The sequence below is a fragment of the Enhydra lutris genome, unplaced genomic scaffold (assembly GCF_002288905.1).
Source record: "Enhydra lutris kenyoni isolate GAN:26980312 unplaced genomic scaffold, ASM228890v2 scaffoldscaffold24, whole genome shotgun sequence".
Classification (NCBI taxonomy): Eukaryota; Metazoa; Chordata; class Mammalia; order Carnivora; family Mustelidae; genus Enhydra; species Enhydra lutris.
This window is the reverse complement of record NW_019154108.1, coordinates 10069773-10086139: the sequence shown is the minus strand read 5'-3', so window position 1 is coordinate 10086139 and position 16367 is coordinate 10069773. Positions and strand designations below refer to the sequence as shown.

Below are 16367 nucleotides of genomic sequence, written 5' to 3'. Positions count from 1 at the left end.
AAGCAAACAAATAAATAAATAAAATCTTAAAAAAAACGTTCTTTAGGGCGCCTGGGTGGTTCAGTGGGTTAAGCCGCTGCCTTCGGCTCAGGTCATGATCTCAGGGTCCTGGGATCGAGTCCCCCATCCGGGCTCTCTGCTCAGCAGGGAGCCTGCTTCCCTCTCTCTCTCTCTCTCTCTCTGCCTGCCTCTATGTCTACTTGTGATCTCTCTCTGTCAAATAAATAAAATCTTTAAAAAAAAATTTAAAAAAAGTTCTTTACATTTTTTAATTGTTCCTACTCTATTAGGTTACATAAACATACAGAAGACTTGTTTATTATGAAAAATATAACTAAATTAATATATCAATATAATATAAAATGCACTTTATTTGGTGAAATTCCAGCTAGAGGCAAGTTACATCGTTACATAGCAATTCCTTTTTCTCCTTAATCCCAGATTAGGTGCTCCCAACAAAAAGAAATGAAAGGCATCCAAATTGGTAAGGAAGAAGTGAAGCTGTCACTATTTGCAGATGACATAATCCTCTATATAAAGAAAACCCTAAAGACTCCACCAGAAAACTACTAGAACTCATAAATGAATTTAGTTGCAGGCTACAAGATCAATATGCAAAAATCTATTGCCTTTCTATACACTACCAAAGAAGCAACAGAAAGAGAAATTAAGAAAACCATCCCATTTACAATGCACCCAAACCAGTAAGATACCTAGGAATAAACCTAACCAAAGGGGTTTCACCTGTACTCTGAAAACTATAAAACACTGATGAAAAAAATTAAAGAGGACACAAAAAATGGAAAGACATTCCATGCCCATGTTTTGGAAGAACAAATACTGTTAAAGGGTCTATATACCCAAAACAACCTACATATTTAATGCAATCCCTATCCAAATATCAACAGCATTTTTCACAGAACTAGAACAAACAGTCCTTAAATTTGTAGGGAACCACAAAAGACCCCACATAACAAAAACAATCTTGAAAAAGAAAAACAAAACTGGAGGTATCACAATCTGAGTTCTGAAGTTATTACAATGCTGAGATTATCAAAATAGTATGGTATTGGCACAAAAACAGACACATAGATCAATGGAACAGAACAGAGAGCCCAGAAATAAACCCATAATTATATGGTCAATTAATCTTCAACACAGGAGGAAAGAATATTCAATGGGAAAAAGACAGTCTCTTCAACTAATGGTGTTGGGAAAACTGGACAGCAAGCAAAAGAATGAAACCGGACTACCTTCTTCCACCATACACAAAAATAAACTCAGAATGGATTAAGGACCTAAATGTAAACCATAAAACCTAGAAACCATAAAAATCCTAAAAGAAAACACTGGGAGTAATTTCTCTGGCATTGGCTGTAGCAACATTTTTCTAAATATGCCTCCTGAGGCAAAAGAAACAAAAGCAAAAATAAACTATTGGGACTTCATCAAAATAAAAAGCTTCTGCACCATGAAGGAAGCAATCAGCAAAACTAAAAGACAACCTAGTGAATGGGAAAAGATATTTGCAAATGACATATCTGATAAACAGTATCCAAAATATATAAAGAACCAATACCACTCAACACCAAAAAAATAGAATCCAATTAAATATGGGCTGAACACATGAACAAATATTTCTCCAAAGAAGACTAACAGACCCATGAAAAGATGCTCGACATCATTCATCATCAGAGAAATGCAAATTAAAACCACAATGACCACATCTTTCAGAACGGCTAAAATTAACAACACAAGAAACAACAGGTGTTGGCAAGGATGTGGAGCAAAAGGAACCCTTGCGTGCTGCTGGTGGGAATGCAGACTCGTGCAGTCACTCTGGAAAACAGTATGAATGCTCTTTAAAAAGTTAAAAATAGAGCTACCCTACAACACAGCAATCACACTACTGGGTATTTACCCAAATAATAAAGAAACACTAATTCCAAGGGAGACATGCACCCCTTTGTTTACTGCAGCATTGTTTATAATAGCCAAACTACAGAAGTAGCCCAAGTGTCCAACGATAAATGAATAAAGATGTGGGTGTGTGTGTATATACAATGGTATATTGTATATATATGTATATACAATGGTATATTGTATATACCAATAATATATGGGATATTATTCTGCCATTAAAAAGCATGAAATCTTGCTATTTGCAACAACATAGATGGAGCTAGAGAATGTGACACTAAACAAAATAAGTCAGAGAAAGACAAATACCATGATTTCACTCACATGTGGCATTTAAGAAACAAAACAAATGAGCAAAGGGAAAAAAAGAGAGAGACACAAATCAAGAAACAGACTCTTAACTATAGAGAACACACCAATGGTTACCAGAGGGGAAGTGGGTGGGGGGATGGGGGAAATAGGTGATGGGGACTAAGGAGTGCGCTTGTCCTAGGAGCACTGGGTGATGTATGGAAGTGTTGAATCGCTATATTGTACACCTGAAGCCAATACAACACTGTATATTAAGTATACTGGAATTAAAATTTAAAAATTAATTTTAAAAAATTCCATATTAGATATTACCAAAACCAACTATTTGACATTGTATTTGTTTTTCAGGAATGGGAACGCGAAGGCTAAAAATTAGCTATCATACCAAATTAAAATCAAACCATAAAAAGTAAAAAAAGTTACACTTAATTTCAAAAGAAGAAACTAATGATAATAAATACAGAAGGAGCTGTCATAACCAAAATAAAAGTCACATCACCTACAGTTATAGAGCGGAGCATTTTGTTTGTTTAAACAAAGTAGGGTTTGAACTCATGACCCCAAGATCAAGTGTCACACACTCTTACGACTGAGCCAGCCAGGCATCTCCATAGAGTGGAGTTTTAAACAAATAGTACAGCTTAGACATCTTATACATCTTATACATATTTAAATATTTAACCAGGTGCTCAAAGCCCCTCCTAGGAAATTAACATGAAATAATAAGTCCCAAGAGGAATCCTTCCCATGAGAACTATATAAAACATACAGCAAAGAAGGTAAAGAAATGCCCCTAAGGTTAATTAACGAGAAGTACAAATAACACTATTGTTCTGTTTGTCTCAAGTACCGCCAGTACCTATTTCAAAGATACTCTGTTTTTAAAAAGTCAAGAACCCAGTTCGTTTGTTGTTGTTTTGGTTTTTTTTTGGAGGGGATGATTATTAATGATTATTAATGAATTCTTATTTTATAATCAACTTGATCCAAAGACACTGTACCACTAAAACACCAGGCTTAAAACTGCCATACTGTATTTACTCAACTAGCTTTCATTCAGCAAATTTTCAGCTTTTTTTTTTTTAAGATTTTATTTATTTATTTGAGAGAGACAGAGAGCAGGAGCGGGGGCAGGAGGGTGCAGAGGGAGAGGAGGAAGCAGACTCCCCACTGATCAGGGAGCCTGACATGGGGCTTGATCCCAGGACTCTGGGATCATGACCTGAGCTGAAGGCAGACGTTGAACTGACTGAGCCACCCAGGCGCCCCTGGTTCAAGATACCAGGCTTGAACAAAAATATTTGTTCATGTGTTTATAAAAACATAAACCAAATGTGTTATCTCCCTGTTTAAAATGCTGCGATGGCTTCCTTTTCCTCTTTAATAGAGGTCAGCACCCACTCCCCTCCAACCCAGTCATCAAACAGGCCTGACCTCTGCCTACTCTGCCAACCTCAGTTCCCGTCACTCCTCACCACGTCACTCCATTCCATCTACCCTGGCCCTCATTCAATGCCTCAGATAAGCCAGGCTTCTTTACTGCTTCGGCCTTCTGAATTTGCTTTGCTTCCACTCAACACTAGTAACAGGGAGGGCCACACTCAAAGCCCCTGAAGAAAAAAATTAAGTGTCTCTCTTCTGGAACCCTGAACTTTTTGGAAGTACTTATCCAAAATGTGGTTAAATAATTATGTTCTTATGGGTCTCTCCTCTACAGTAATATGATCTCTAATCTAATTCTTCCCCCATTGTAGAGCACAGCGTCTGGCATGGCAGGTAATGACGGATAACATGTGTAGAGCTCTTGCTAACACGTGATGCTCTCTGCTACCTGCTTTGCCACCATATGAGGAAGGTTCCACTATACTCAGTTGACTTGTGAAGAAATTAGAATAGAGGGCGCCTGGGTGGCTCAGTGGGTTAAAGCCTCTGCCTTCGGCCCGGGTCATGATCCCGGGGTCCTGGGATCGATCCCCACATCGGGCTCTCTGCTCTGTGGGGAGTCTGTTTCCTCCTCTCTCTCTGCCTGCCTCTCTGCCTACTTGTGATCTCTGTCAAACAAATAAATAAAATATTTTTTAAAAAAAAGAAAGAAATTAGAATAGATCAGTACCTAGCCTGAAGTTACCCAGCTCTTAAGAGGCAGAGCTGGAATTTGAGTCAGTAAAGATTTACTATAGACTTCATGGTTTTGTCTGTTTTTAGAGATTTATCCATTCATTTTGAGAGACAGAGAGCGCAAGCTGGGCAAGGAGAGGAGGAGAGAGCGAGAATCTCAAGCAGACTCCCTACAGAATGCAAAGCCCAACTCAGGGCTCAATCCCATGACCCATGAGACCACATCCTGAGCCAAAATCAAGCAACTTAGCCACTCAGATGTCCCATTTGTTTGCTTTTAAGTAGGCTCCATATCTAGGGTGGAGCCCAACACCAGGCTTGAACTCATGGCCCGGAGACCAATACCTGAGCTGAGATCAAGAGTCGTGCGCTCAACCGGCTGAGCCACCCAGGTGCCACTAGATTTCATGTTCTTAACCACGAAGCAACACAATTTGTTAAATGATGCCCACGCTGGGGAAACACGTGCATAGGTCCACCACTGCTGTGATGGGAACAACCAACTGTTCATTATGACAAAGGGTTGAATGTATGGACAGTTGTGCCAAACAGGAGATCAGAAACGGACCTGGAGAAACAAAACATCCTAGTCTGCTCTGTTGAAGTTTAGTCCATCCTAAGTCAACGGGAAAACAGTATAGGGTTTTAGGTTAGAGGATTCATAACCAGATAACCAGATTTTCAGTATGAGAAATGGAGTAAACCATTTCAGAGCCTTTCACAATCTGGTAGATACAGATAAATATATATGTGTCAGGAAATTGAAAGAATTTCTATCTTAGGGCTTGTATCTTCTCTGCCATATACGAAACAAAAGGGTTGCAGAGTGAATAGGGAGGTAGGTGAGGGGATTAGAGAGAGGACATGATGACGTCATGCAGATGACCCAAACTCTTTCTGAAGCAAGCAGAGCCAGGATAGACAAAGACTGACGGACTGCTCTAGATGGGAGACTAGAGGCCCGAAACCAAAATTTAAGATGTCAGAGGTACCACCATTCTAGATTAGGGCATCTCTGGTTTAGCTACGGAAGTGGGTCGCCAAATTGTAACAGATCAAAGTCACTGAAACTGAGGCCATATTTGAGATAACTTCCCTCGCATTTGATTATATCCCAGTTTCATATGAAATTTCATTTTATTACTGATTTCACTTGAAGTTTTTTAAACTCTGGATTCCCTTTCACTTTTCATTTGAAGTTTCTAGTACTTGAACTACTTTATAATGTAATCATCAACGCAAATCTGAGAATTTCAAATCCCCCTCTGTTTGACAACCTATTCAATATACTACCATTTTTCAGGTTTATTATCTTGGGTCCTACTCAGAAGATTTTATCTAGGTGACAATACTTGAGTTTCACACGAATTTTAATAATATTTCAGCTACTGTACCAAACATGGTAATAATAATAATGATGGTATATCACCCACTTCCATCCACAGTGCTGGCATCCCTAAAACCTGTCTCTCTGATTTAAGGCCATCAGGGAGGGGCACCTGGCTGGCCCAGTTGGTTAAATTTCTGAATCTTGATTTCTGCTCAAGTCATGATCTCAGGATTATGAGATCGGGCCCCATGCCTGGCTCCATGCTGAGCAGGGAGCCTGCTTAAGATTTCCTCTCTCCCTTTCCCTTTGCCCCTCCCCACCTCTCTAAAAAAATATAATAATCAGAGTCTCCTGAATGGATGGAAGGGAAGTGATCACCTGGTTATTCCAAGGAATGGGAGATCCAACCACTTGCCTAGGACTTCAGTCCAAACCACCCAGAATTAGCCTCACACACGCCTTCAGAGATGGTTGCTGCTGCCAATCCTGAGGGTTGTACAGGGTTGTACAGCTCCACTTGGTTTGTTCCTTTTTGGCTCCTTTCTCTACAGACTTTTCTTTCCTTTGTTTCTGCTAGGCTAGTGGCCACCCATCCACCCATTTAATAATTATGCCCTCTCCTAATCTCTTTCTATTCTCTTCTCTTAATGTCTTTTTACAAACTGCTATTATCTCCTCTCCCACTCTCCCTACCCTTGTTACGTCTATGGCCTTTTTAAATTCCTTCACTGTCATTCTAGTTGGGTTTCAAGAAGGATAAAAATAAACATGTGTGCTCAATCACCATGGTGAAGCAGATGTGTCATTCTAGTTTTTTATGAGGTTAGATTAAATGTTTCCAGTCTGAGTGCCTCTCCAAACCTAATGGGGGTAGCTCTGAGCTATTTTCAATGTTTTTTAAAGGTTAACTGAAAAATACATTTATCCATAATGAGACCATGAAGGGTGACATTAAATTTCTTTACTCAGTGTGTTACTCCTGGTTCATTCATTCATTCAATGTTTTTACAGTGACTACTATATCCTCCACACTGTCCCAAATTCCAGGGATTCAGCTGTAAATGCAACAAAGTCTCTTGATTTCATGGAGTTTCTACTGTAATAGGATAGACAACTTAGCAACTATGTATCTTACACTGATCATAAATTCTGGCAATTATGTGCCTTTGATTACAAAAAACTGAAAAAGAATTAATGTAATTAGTATAAAAGGATCACAAGGTACTTACAGAATTTAGAAATTAGATCACCCTCTGTTAGTACCTAGTAAGAACCAACAGGGGTGAGATTAAGTAAAATTATTTTTCCAAAGGGGGTAGGGTAGAGGATGGGGATCAAAGCTGGGTCAAAAGATTTTTGTGGACCGACACTAACTGCAGCATTATTTATAGCACAGAAAATGTGGAAATAATCGAAACAGCCGACAGTCGGGGAAAGCTTAACTCACACGTTCCATAAACAACGATGAACGCAGCTATTACAAACGATGTGTCTGAGAGACATTTAACGACATGAGAAAGTGCTTATTAATAGTTAAGTGGAAAAGTTGGATATAAAACTATATACGATATCAACTATATGAAACCAATGAAAACCAAATCTGCCAAGAAAAAAAATACGTTAAAATGGCAAACTTTATTCTAGATTGTGGATCAATGGTATTTAACAGCATCCTCATCCTATGGTGACTTGTTAGAAACACAAATTCTCACACAAATTCAGGCCTGGGAGCTTAGCAATCTATGTTTCAACAAACCCTCTGGGTGATTCTGATCCTCACTGCAGTCTGGGTACTGCTCTACATAATGAGAGGATGGGTAAATTCTATTTTTATTTTATTATTTTTTCTTCCTTATATAAATTTTCACTCGACTTCTCTATGTGAGACACAGAGGCTAAGGACATTGGCTTTGGAGTCAGACTTGAATGGAGCCCTTGCTTCACCACGTAGCTAGTGACCACGGATAGTACCTTCCTCAATACTGATTATTTAAAAAGTAACTCGGTCACATCTTTCAACGCCTCAACTATTTCACTCCACTCTCACCTGGCTTACGGTTTCTGACAAAGTCCAGGTAAGGTGACTGCTTTCCTCTGGCATCTTAAGATTTTCTTGTCATCTTTGGTTTTCTGCAGTTTGACTAGGAGATGCCCAGGCAATATTTTTTGGTATTTACCCTGCTTGGTGTTCTCTTAGTTTCCTGGATCTGCTTTGGTATCTTGGGATGTTTGGGGGAAAACTGGTCCATTACCACTACAAATATTTCTTCTGCTCCGTTCTTTCATTCTCTTCCTTCTGGTATTCCCATTGTGTCTTTTACACCTTCAAGAAATGGTCCCACAGCTCTCATGCTGTGTTTTGTTTTTTTTTTTTTTTCATTCTTTTTCCTCTTTGTATTTCAGTTTGAGAAGTTTCTATTGAAATCATCAAATTCTGCATTCTTTCCTCAATGTTGAGTCTGCTGAGGGACCCCCAAAGGTATTCTTCTGTTCCGCTGCATTGAATTTCTAACATTTCCCTTTGATTCTGCAACTCTGCTTACAGTATGCATTTGTTCTTGAATGTTGCCTTTTTCCATCAGAGCCCTCAACATATTAATCCTAGCTCTTTTAAATCTCAATCTGATAATTCCAAGATATGTATCACAGACCTTAGTTCTGATGCTTACTTGGTTTCCAATGGTGTTTTTGCTTTTGCATGCCTTTTCTAATTTTCAGTTGAAAGCCAGACGTACCGCTCAAGTAATAGGAACTAAGACAGTCAGTCAAAAGGCTTCATAACAATTTGGCCAAGAACAGGGCTGTATTTAATCTTCGCTATAGCTATAGGTGCCAGATTCCTCTAAGGACTCCTGAAGTAATGTGCCACACACAGTTCAGCGGCAACCCACGATTATTGTACTGCAACTCTGTGATGTGGTGGTAAAGTTAAGCGAAGGAAAGCATTCTACCTCGTAATTAAACTTCAGTCTTTTACTGGACTTGTCTTTGGGCTGTGACCTTCACAAGTGTTTTTTGGCTTCTCCCTAACCCCCTCAGAGGAGATGGATTGCCACAGGGGACCGGAGTTGGTTAAATGCAGGCAGGGGAGGACAAAGCTCTGGGAAAGTCTTTTCCACCTGAAGGGTGGGTCTTTGTTATGTGGAATGCTCTGAGACTTCAAAATGTTTATCTTCCTCCTCCCCCTGCATGAGCAACGTGGGGTCTTCCTTGGCTCTTTACCAGATGACCTGATAGGTTTCTGGAAGCAAAACCCAGGCCAGTAGGTGGCATCTCCGAGGACTACAGGCTCTGGGGGTTTCTCATACTTAACAGTATTTCCGATGTACTCAATATCTCCATTTGATCTGTTTTAAATTGTGATAAAACAGACTAAAAAATTAACCAGCTCAAGCACCATATAGCTCAGTAGTGTTAGGTACATTCACATTGTTGTACACCCCATCTCTAGAACCCTTTTCATCTTGCAAACACTGAAACTCTATTCCATTAACCAACAACCTCCCTTTTCTCCTTCCCCCCTGGCAACCACGATTCTACTCTCTGTTCCTACGAATCTGACTACTCTACATACCTCATGTAAGTAGAATTACACAGTACTGGTCTTTCTGTGACTGGTTAAATTCACTTACAATAGTATCTTCAAGATTCAGCCTTGTGGTAGCATTAAGTCAGAATATTTTCCTTTTTTAAAGATGGATAATATTACAGGGTATGATCACACTGCATTTTGTGTAACCATTCATCCACTGATGGACACCTGAGTTGCTTTTACCTTGTGGCTACTGTGAATAATGCTGCTATGAACACGGGTGTGCAAAGACTTATTCAAGTTCCTGCTTTCAATTATTTTGGGTATAAAGGCAGATGTAGAGTTGCTGGATCTATATGGTAATTCAGTATCTGAATTTTTGAGCAACTGCGATACTATTTTCCACAGCAGCTGTACCATTTTACATGCCCATCAACAAGCACACAGGACCTCCAATTTCTCCACACCTTGCCAGTGCTAATTTTTTTACCGTAGTCATCCTAAGGGGTGTGATGTGCTTGCTCACTGTCCACTTGACTTTTTAAGGTATGAGTTTTCTTCACTGATTTTGATAGGTAAGTACAAAGATAAAATTCAGTCCAGTTTTTCTCCAAGTTTTATTCTAAATTAGAGGAAATAAATTGTCAGTAAGTTTTCTTCTTCAGTTAGTCTCTATGTCGAGTGTTATCTGTCTAAAACAAGGAGAAAACTGCTAAATGGTCCTCAAAATAGGCATGGATGATGCATCATGTGTGATCAAGACTTGGTAAGACTTAGATTTAAGTTTTTCTTAACTCCTAGATTCCATGCCACACAGATACTGATAGCTACAAATTTCCTAGACTGTGCCAAGCACTTTTCTTCTGTTTATTCAGCATTTCTTTTCTGCCAGGCATCACGGTGGGTTCTGGGGATATAAAGATGAGTAAGACCACACCATCTCCATTACAACAACATTACAAAGTAGGTAAAATTCTTCCCACTTTACATTTGAGGAACTACAGGCTCCTGAGGTCTTAGCCTCTTGGCTAAGATCAGACAGAGCTTGGGGAAATTGAGGTCTTAGCCCACTTTTCTACTACTCCATTGTATACCATGCACTACTAACAGTTTCCTTTTTAAAAAGTAATATCCACCTGTAGTTTGTTTTTTACCTTAGATTTTCAAATGTTGGGTTTTCAGAGGAAAGGCACAATACAAAGAAATAAACAAAAACTTGTAAAACTCTACCATTCAGGAGTTGATAGTTGAATTAGAGACACTTTACCAACCAATGCAAAGAAACAATATTTTTATACAAAAATAGTAAATCCTAAAGCAAGCTTTAAATATCTAAGGCTTACTGAAAAAACTGACATACCTTCCAAAGCTCCTTGCCCTGCCAAGTTAGAGGATTTTATTCCTAAGCAGTTTGTTTCCTAGACATGATTCTAATTACAAACAGAAGTTCTTTGCAGTCCTATGTAAAATTCTCAAGGAGATAGAGACAATAAGTTTAAAAGATTCAAAGAATCGACAATTGAGTTGATTCTCTAAAAAAAACAAAACAAAACAAAACAGAAGAAAAAGGAAAAAAGTGTTCTGGCTGAGCAAACTTGAAAGAAATAATGGAACTTCAAAAAACAATTTTTGCTATCCCATTTCAAATATTCTTTCAGTAAAACAAAATTAGCTCTTTTTTGAAATTAACTTGATTCTAAAATTTAAATTCCTTTTTTTGTTAGCTAACATAACTACATACGTGGTTTTTTTTGTTTGTTTTTTTAAAGATTTTATTTATTTATCTGGCAGATGGAGATCACAAGTAGGCAGAGAGAGAGGAGGAAGCAAGCTCCTTGCTAAGCAGAGAACCCGATGTGGGACTCAATCCCAGGACTCTGGGATCATGACCTGAGCCGAAAACAGAGGCTTTAACCCACTGAGCCACCCAGGTGCCCACTACATTCGTTTTTTAATCTAGGAAAAAATAAATTATTTTTTTAAAGATTTTATTTATTTATTTGTCATAGAGCACACACAGGGAGAGCAGCAGGCAGAGGGAGAAGCAGGCTCCCTGCTGAGCAAGGAGCCTGGGGTCAAGACTTAAGCCAAAAGAGCTTAATCGACTGAGCCACCTATGTGCCCCTAGGAAAAAAAAAAAAAAATGTTAAACCACAAAAATGCTACAAAGGAACAAAACAACTTCAGTGTACATAATCTTATAGGAAACTTATAAATAGAACATAATAGCCTGTCATAGTTAATTTTTGTTACCAATGTCCTCTGTACTTTAACCAAGATTAATCCCTAAATGTTGAAGAAGGGCTGGATAGGATATAAATCTAGAAGTTTAAACTTCCTCTGAAACTTTCTCAAGATTAAAGATAAATTATTTAAAATATATGGAAATCAGTTAAGGTGGGGCACCTGGGTGGCTCAGTCAGTTAAGTGTCTGCCTTTGGCTCAGGTCACGATCTCATGGTCCTGGGATCAAGTCCCACATCAGGCTCTCTGCTCAGCGGGGAGTCTGCTTCTCCCTCTCCCTCTGACCCTCCTGTCCACTAGTGCTATCTCAAGTAAGTAAACAAAATCTTTAAAAATAAAATATACGCATGTTTCTACAAAGAGAATTTTTGTAGTTGTAGTTTTTAAAGACAGGCCAGTGAATACTTTGGCTCTCAAAAAATACTTGTTAAGGGGTACCTGGATGGCTCATAGTCAGTTGAGGGACCAACTCTTGGTATCAGCTCAGGTAATGACCTCATGGATCATGGGATCGAGCCCAGTGTGGGGAGTCAGCTTGAGATTTTCTCTGCCCCTTCCCTCTCTTTCTCTCTCTGAAATAAACAAACATATCTTTTTAAAAATATGTTTGTTGAGCCAGAAGTAATAGAAGTTTATTGCTTACCTGTAAGAATGAGGGGAAAAAACCCAAAAAAACAAAACTAGTATATGTAGTTTTGGGTACAGAATAGATTTTTAGTTAACAGCAAGTAATGTTTTGGCTAAAATATAAACATCTTTAATTAATACAAATATTCTCTATTCAATAAATATTGAGCTCCTACAATGTGCTGGGCACCTCCTCAAGACACTGAGTATAACAGATCAGAAAATGGTCCCCTTTCTTATAGCAGCCATGTCCACAGTAGCCAAAATATGGAAAGAGCCCAGATGCCCATTGACAAATGAATGGATAAAGATGTGGTATTATATATATACAATGGATTATTACTCAGCTATCAAAGAGAATGAAATCTTGCATTTGCAACAACATGCCTGGAACTAGAGGGTACCATGCTAAGCAAAATAAGCCAGAGAAAGACAAATACCGTATGATTCACTCATATGTGGAATTTAAATAAAACAGATGAACATAGGGGAAGGGAAGAAAAATAAAATAAGAAAAAAGCAGAGCAAGGCAAGCCAAAAGGGACTCTTAACTGGAGGGAACAAGCTGAGGGTTGCTGGAGGGAAGGTGTGTGGGGGAATGGGATAACCGGGTGATGGGCATTAAGGAGGGCTCACTGTATCTAATGAGTACTGGGTGTCATCTGAAACTGATGAATCATTAAACTCTACCCCTGAAGCTAATACAACACTATATGCTAACCAAACTGAATGTAAATAATTTTTTTTACTTTTTTTTTAATTATTTTTTTTGTTGTTTTGTTTTTTTAAAGATTTTATTTATTTATCTGACAGACAGAGATCACAAGTAGGCAGAGAGGCAGGCAGAGGGAGAGGGGGAAGCAGGCTCCCTGCTGACCAGAGAGCCCGATGCGGGACTCGATCCCAGAACCCTGAGATCATGACCCGAGCTGAAGGCAGAGGCTTAACCAACTGAGCCACCCAGGTGCCCCAATAATTTTTTTTTTTTTAATGGTCCTTTCCTCTTAAAGCTAACAGGGTACTGGATATATGCTCCAAAACTATCCTTTCTTTTGTGTGATTCCACGCTCATCAAGGACCTTTTGAAATATAAATTCACCCTCCCCAAAAGCTTAATACTCATAAAACAAAATACTACCTTGCTGAGATCAGCTTTCTGGTTAAAGTATCAGCATACCCCTACTGAATTTAAAATTAATCAGTTAGCTTGAGTGAAACCCCAAAGCCTTGATCAATTATGATTACTGGTGAGATGTAATTTCTCAACCTTCAGAGCTGAGAATCAAATACAGGAGTGCAGTTATGTCCAAAGATGATAACTGCCAAATGAGTTGCTAGTTTACCCTCAGGCAACATGGCGTCATTTCATCATGTCCTACCAACTGCAATTACAATCAACTTCTAAAACTGTTAAGCATAAATAAGATATACCATATAACACTGGTTCTCAACCTTTAATATACATTCTGATCCCCTACAGATCTGCTAAAATGCAGACTGATTCAGCAGGTCAGGGGCAGGGACTGCAATTCTTCATTTCTGGTAAGCCCCAGGGGATGCTCAGGCTGCTGTCCACAGACCAGGACGGGATATAACACACCCGGGACAAGGTCTGGCACACAGGCTGCTCAGCCCAGCTAACTGCTCTCTCCCGACCATCGATGTCTTATCTCCCTTTACTGATCTCACCTTTTTTTTTTTTTTTTAAGATCTTATTTATTTATTTGACAGCGAGACAGAGAGAGTACAGGTAGGCAGAGCCGCACGCAGAGGCAGAGGAAAGGGGAGAAGCAGGCTCTCTGCTGAGCAGGGAGCCTCACATGGGACTGGATCCCAGGACCCTGGGACAATGACCTGAGCCTAAGGCAGCGGCTTGACCAACTGAGCCATCCAGTGCCCTGATCTCACCTTTCTTGAAGGTCAAGTTTTTTTCCTTCAAAATCCTCACCTAAGGAAAACACCCTCCACAGGCATTCAACATATGTCAACAGAATGAATGACATCCAGCCTTTGTCATTACTTCTATAGTTATGGACAGAACTGTTTCTTCCTCTGGATTTATTCTAAATAGAAAAGTATTTCTGAAAAGTGAAACATCAGAAAAGCTTTTTTTTTTTTTAAGAAAGTAAAGAAAAAATTGGATTTGAGACACGATCCAGTGCGTTCTCGTGCTGACCTAATCAACCTTAAAAAAATAAATATCCATAATTAACGTGTTCATTTATCTTGTTCCACTTTTTTTTGTAAATAATAATAACGACGAAATCGTTTGGTTTTTCTGGGGCAGTTTTTAAAAATTTGTCTTAAAGCGGCACCTGTCTGGCTTAGTCCGAAGAGCATGTGACTCTTGATCTCCTGTCGGGGAGTTCGAGCCCCACACTGGGTATGGAAACTACTTAAAAAAAAAACAAAAATAAATAAACTCCAAAAAATAAAAATAAAACCCTTTAAAATCAGTCTTTAAAAAAAAAAGTAATCACTTCCTTCGGATGTACCTTTTACTTTTAAAGCAGCACAATAAAAAATGAGGCCATCTTCGTAAAGGTAACATCTAGAACACACTTCCGAGTCTTCAGACTTAACAGTCCTAAAAATAAACCAAATCGTATTCCTCTTATCCACAGGCAGGCAGATCTTCGGCCCAGTTTCCACGGTTTCTCCGCCGATTTTCTGTGATTTTAGCCACACGAGTGACTGACTACCTCAGGGCCGGTTTCTGCACTGGTAAATGTGAACCTGATGACACTTGGCCGCAGGCTGAGGGAAGGGACACGTGACACGGTGTTTGCAGCTCCCCAGCCAGGAAACAAGGACGAACTGTAATTTCATTTCCAAGATGTAGACCTCGACGGGCGGACGGGGTTTTGCCAGGAGTGTGCCCGTGGGCACACACGCACAGGCTGTCCCCTTGGAGCAACCGAGGAAGGGGCCGGGACTGGGGCTGGCGCCGACACAACGTCAAGGGTCGCCGCGCAACGTGGACGCCCAGGGTTCCGCCCGCGCGCCCGCCGCCCAGCGCCGCCGCCTGCGGGCAGCTCTCCCGCCCTCCTCACGCTGCCGCGCGCCGGTGCTCCGACCGGCCCCCTACGGGCGCGCGCTTCGGAGGCCGCAGCCGCGGAGGGGGCGCCCGCGAGCCCGAAGGGCCGTCCCCCCACGTCCCCCGACGTCCCCCTCACGTCCCCACCGAGCAGGCAAAATGGAGGCGGCGAGCGCGTTCCCGCCGGGCGGGGCTGCCGTGCGGCTCGAGGGTCCGCCGGGCGCGGGCGGCCAGAGCCGGTCCTCCCCGGGTGCCCGCAGCCCGGCAGCCGCCGGCGTGGCGCCTGCGGCACAGAGGCCGGGGCGAGACTGTGGAGGCGGGGTGCTGGCGGCGGCGGCGAACAAGGACGCCATTATCGGCCTCGCCCGCCGGAGCCGCGGCTCGGAGCTCCCGGGGAGGGAGGCGGTGGGGGAGGAGGAGCGGGAAGGGGGGGGACGGGGGAGGAAGGAGGGGACGGGAGGAGGGAGGGAGGAGGACGGGGCGGGGCTCAGGCGTCGGCAGGGAGGCTGCGGGCTCCCGGCTGCAGGGCGCGTCCGTGGCCCCCTGCCCGGTGGGCCTTCTCCCCGCGGGGCCGACTCCGCTGGAGGGCGGCCCACCCCGCCCGGCGCGTCCCGGTGCGGGCCCGGGTCTTACCTGTGCCTTCCCTTTCTTTATCGTCCGCCATCTTGCTGCGAAGCCGTCGCCCGGGAGATGCTTGGCGTCACCCTAGGTCGTGGCGTCCTTGCCCCTTCCAGCCCCCGCGCGAGTCTGGCCTGATGCACCGGCGGCTCCGAACCCCGAGGGCGGGAGACCCTGGGGCGGGGGCGGGGGGAGGCTCGTAGCGCGCGCCCCTCTCCCTCCCGCTCCCCCCCGCGCGCGCTCCCACCCCTTCCGCCCCTCTCCCGCGGCTCTCTCCCGCCTGGGGGGGTCGAGGGAGTGAGCGAGCCACGGGCCCCGCAGGCCCGGCTCCCTCCCCGGCCGTGGGTACGACGGATTTGAAGGCGCGGCGGGAGAGCCGGGGGCGGACCTCGCGGCTGCCCCGAGGGCCGGGACGCCGGGCGGGCTCGGGGGGCATCCCAGCCGGCACCCCGAGCCCGGCCGTTGGAGCAGACGCGGCGTCGCCAAGGCGGCAGTGGTTGACACAGGCTGGAAGGTTCTCATGGCAACGGAGACGAGCCCGCCGGGCCGCCTCGACCCCGACGTTAAATGTCCTAGCTCGTGAGGTTGGACGTGACCTCCAGCTAAGGTTACTACTGAGAAGTTGTACC

At 42.4% G+C, this 16367-nt stretch overlaps 1 protein-coding gene across 2 annotated transcripts in view; it reads right to left on the bottom strand.

The window, feature by feature from the left end:
• Nucleotides 1-15919, bottom strand: part of LOC111150677 (EF-hand calcium binding domain 2) — a 110883-nt gene extending 94964 nt beyond the window's left edge. For both annotated transcript variants that reach the window (XM_022508214.1, XM_022508215.1), the window contains exon 1: nucleotides 15754-15919. In XM_022508214.1, the coding sequence (XP_022363922.1) occupies nucleotides 15754-15784 (31 nt within the window). In that variant the 5' untranslated portion in view covers nucleotides 15785-15919. The remainder of the gene's footprint in view (nucleotides 1-15753) is intronic.
• Nucleotides 15920-16367: the final 448 nt, after the last annotated feature.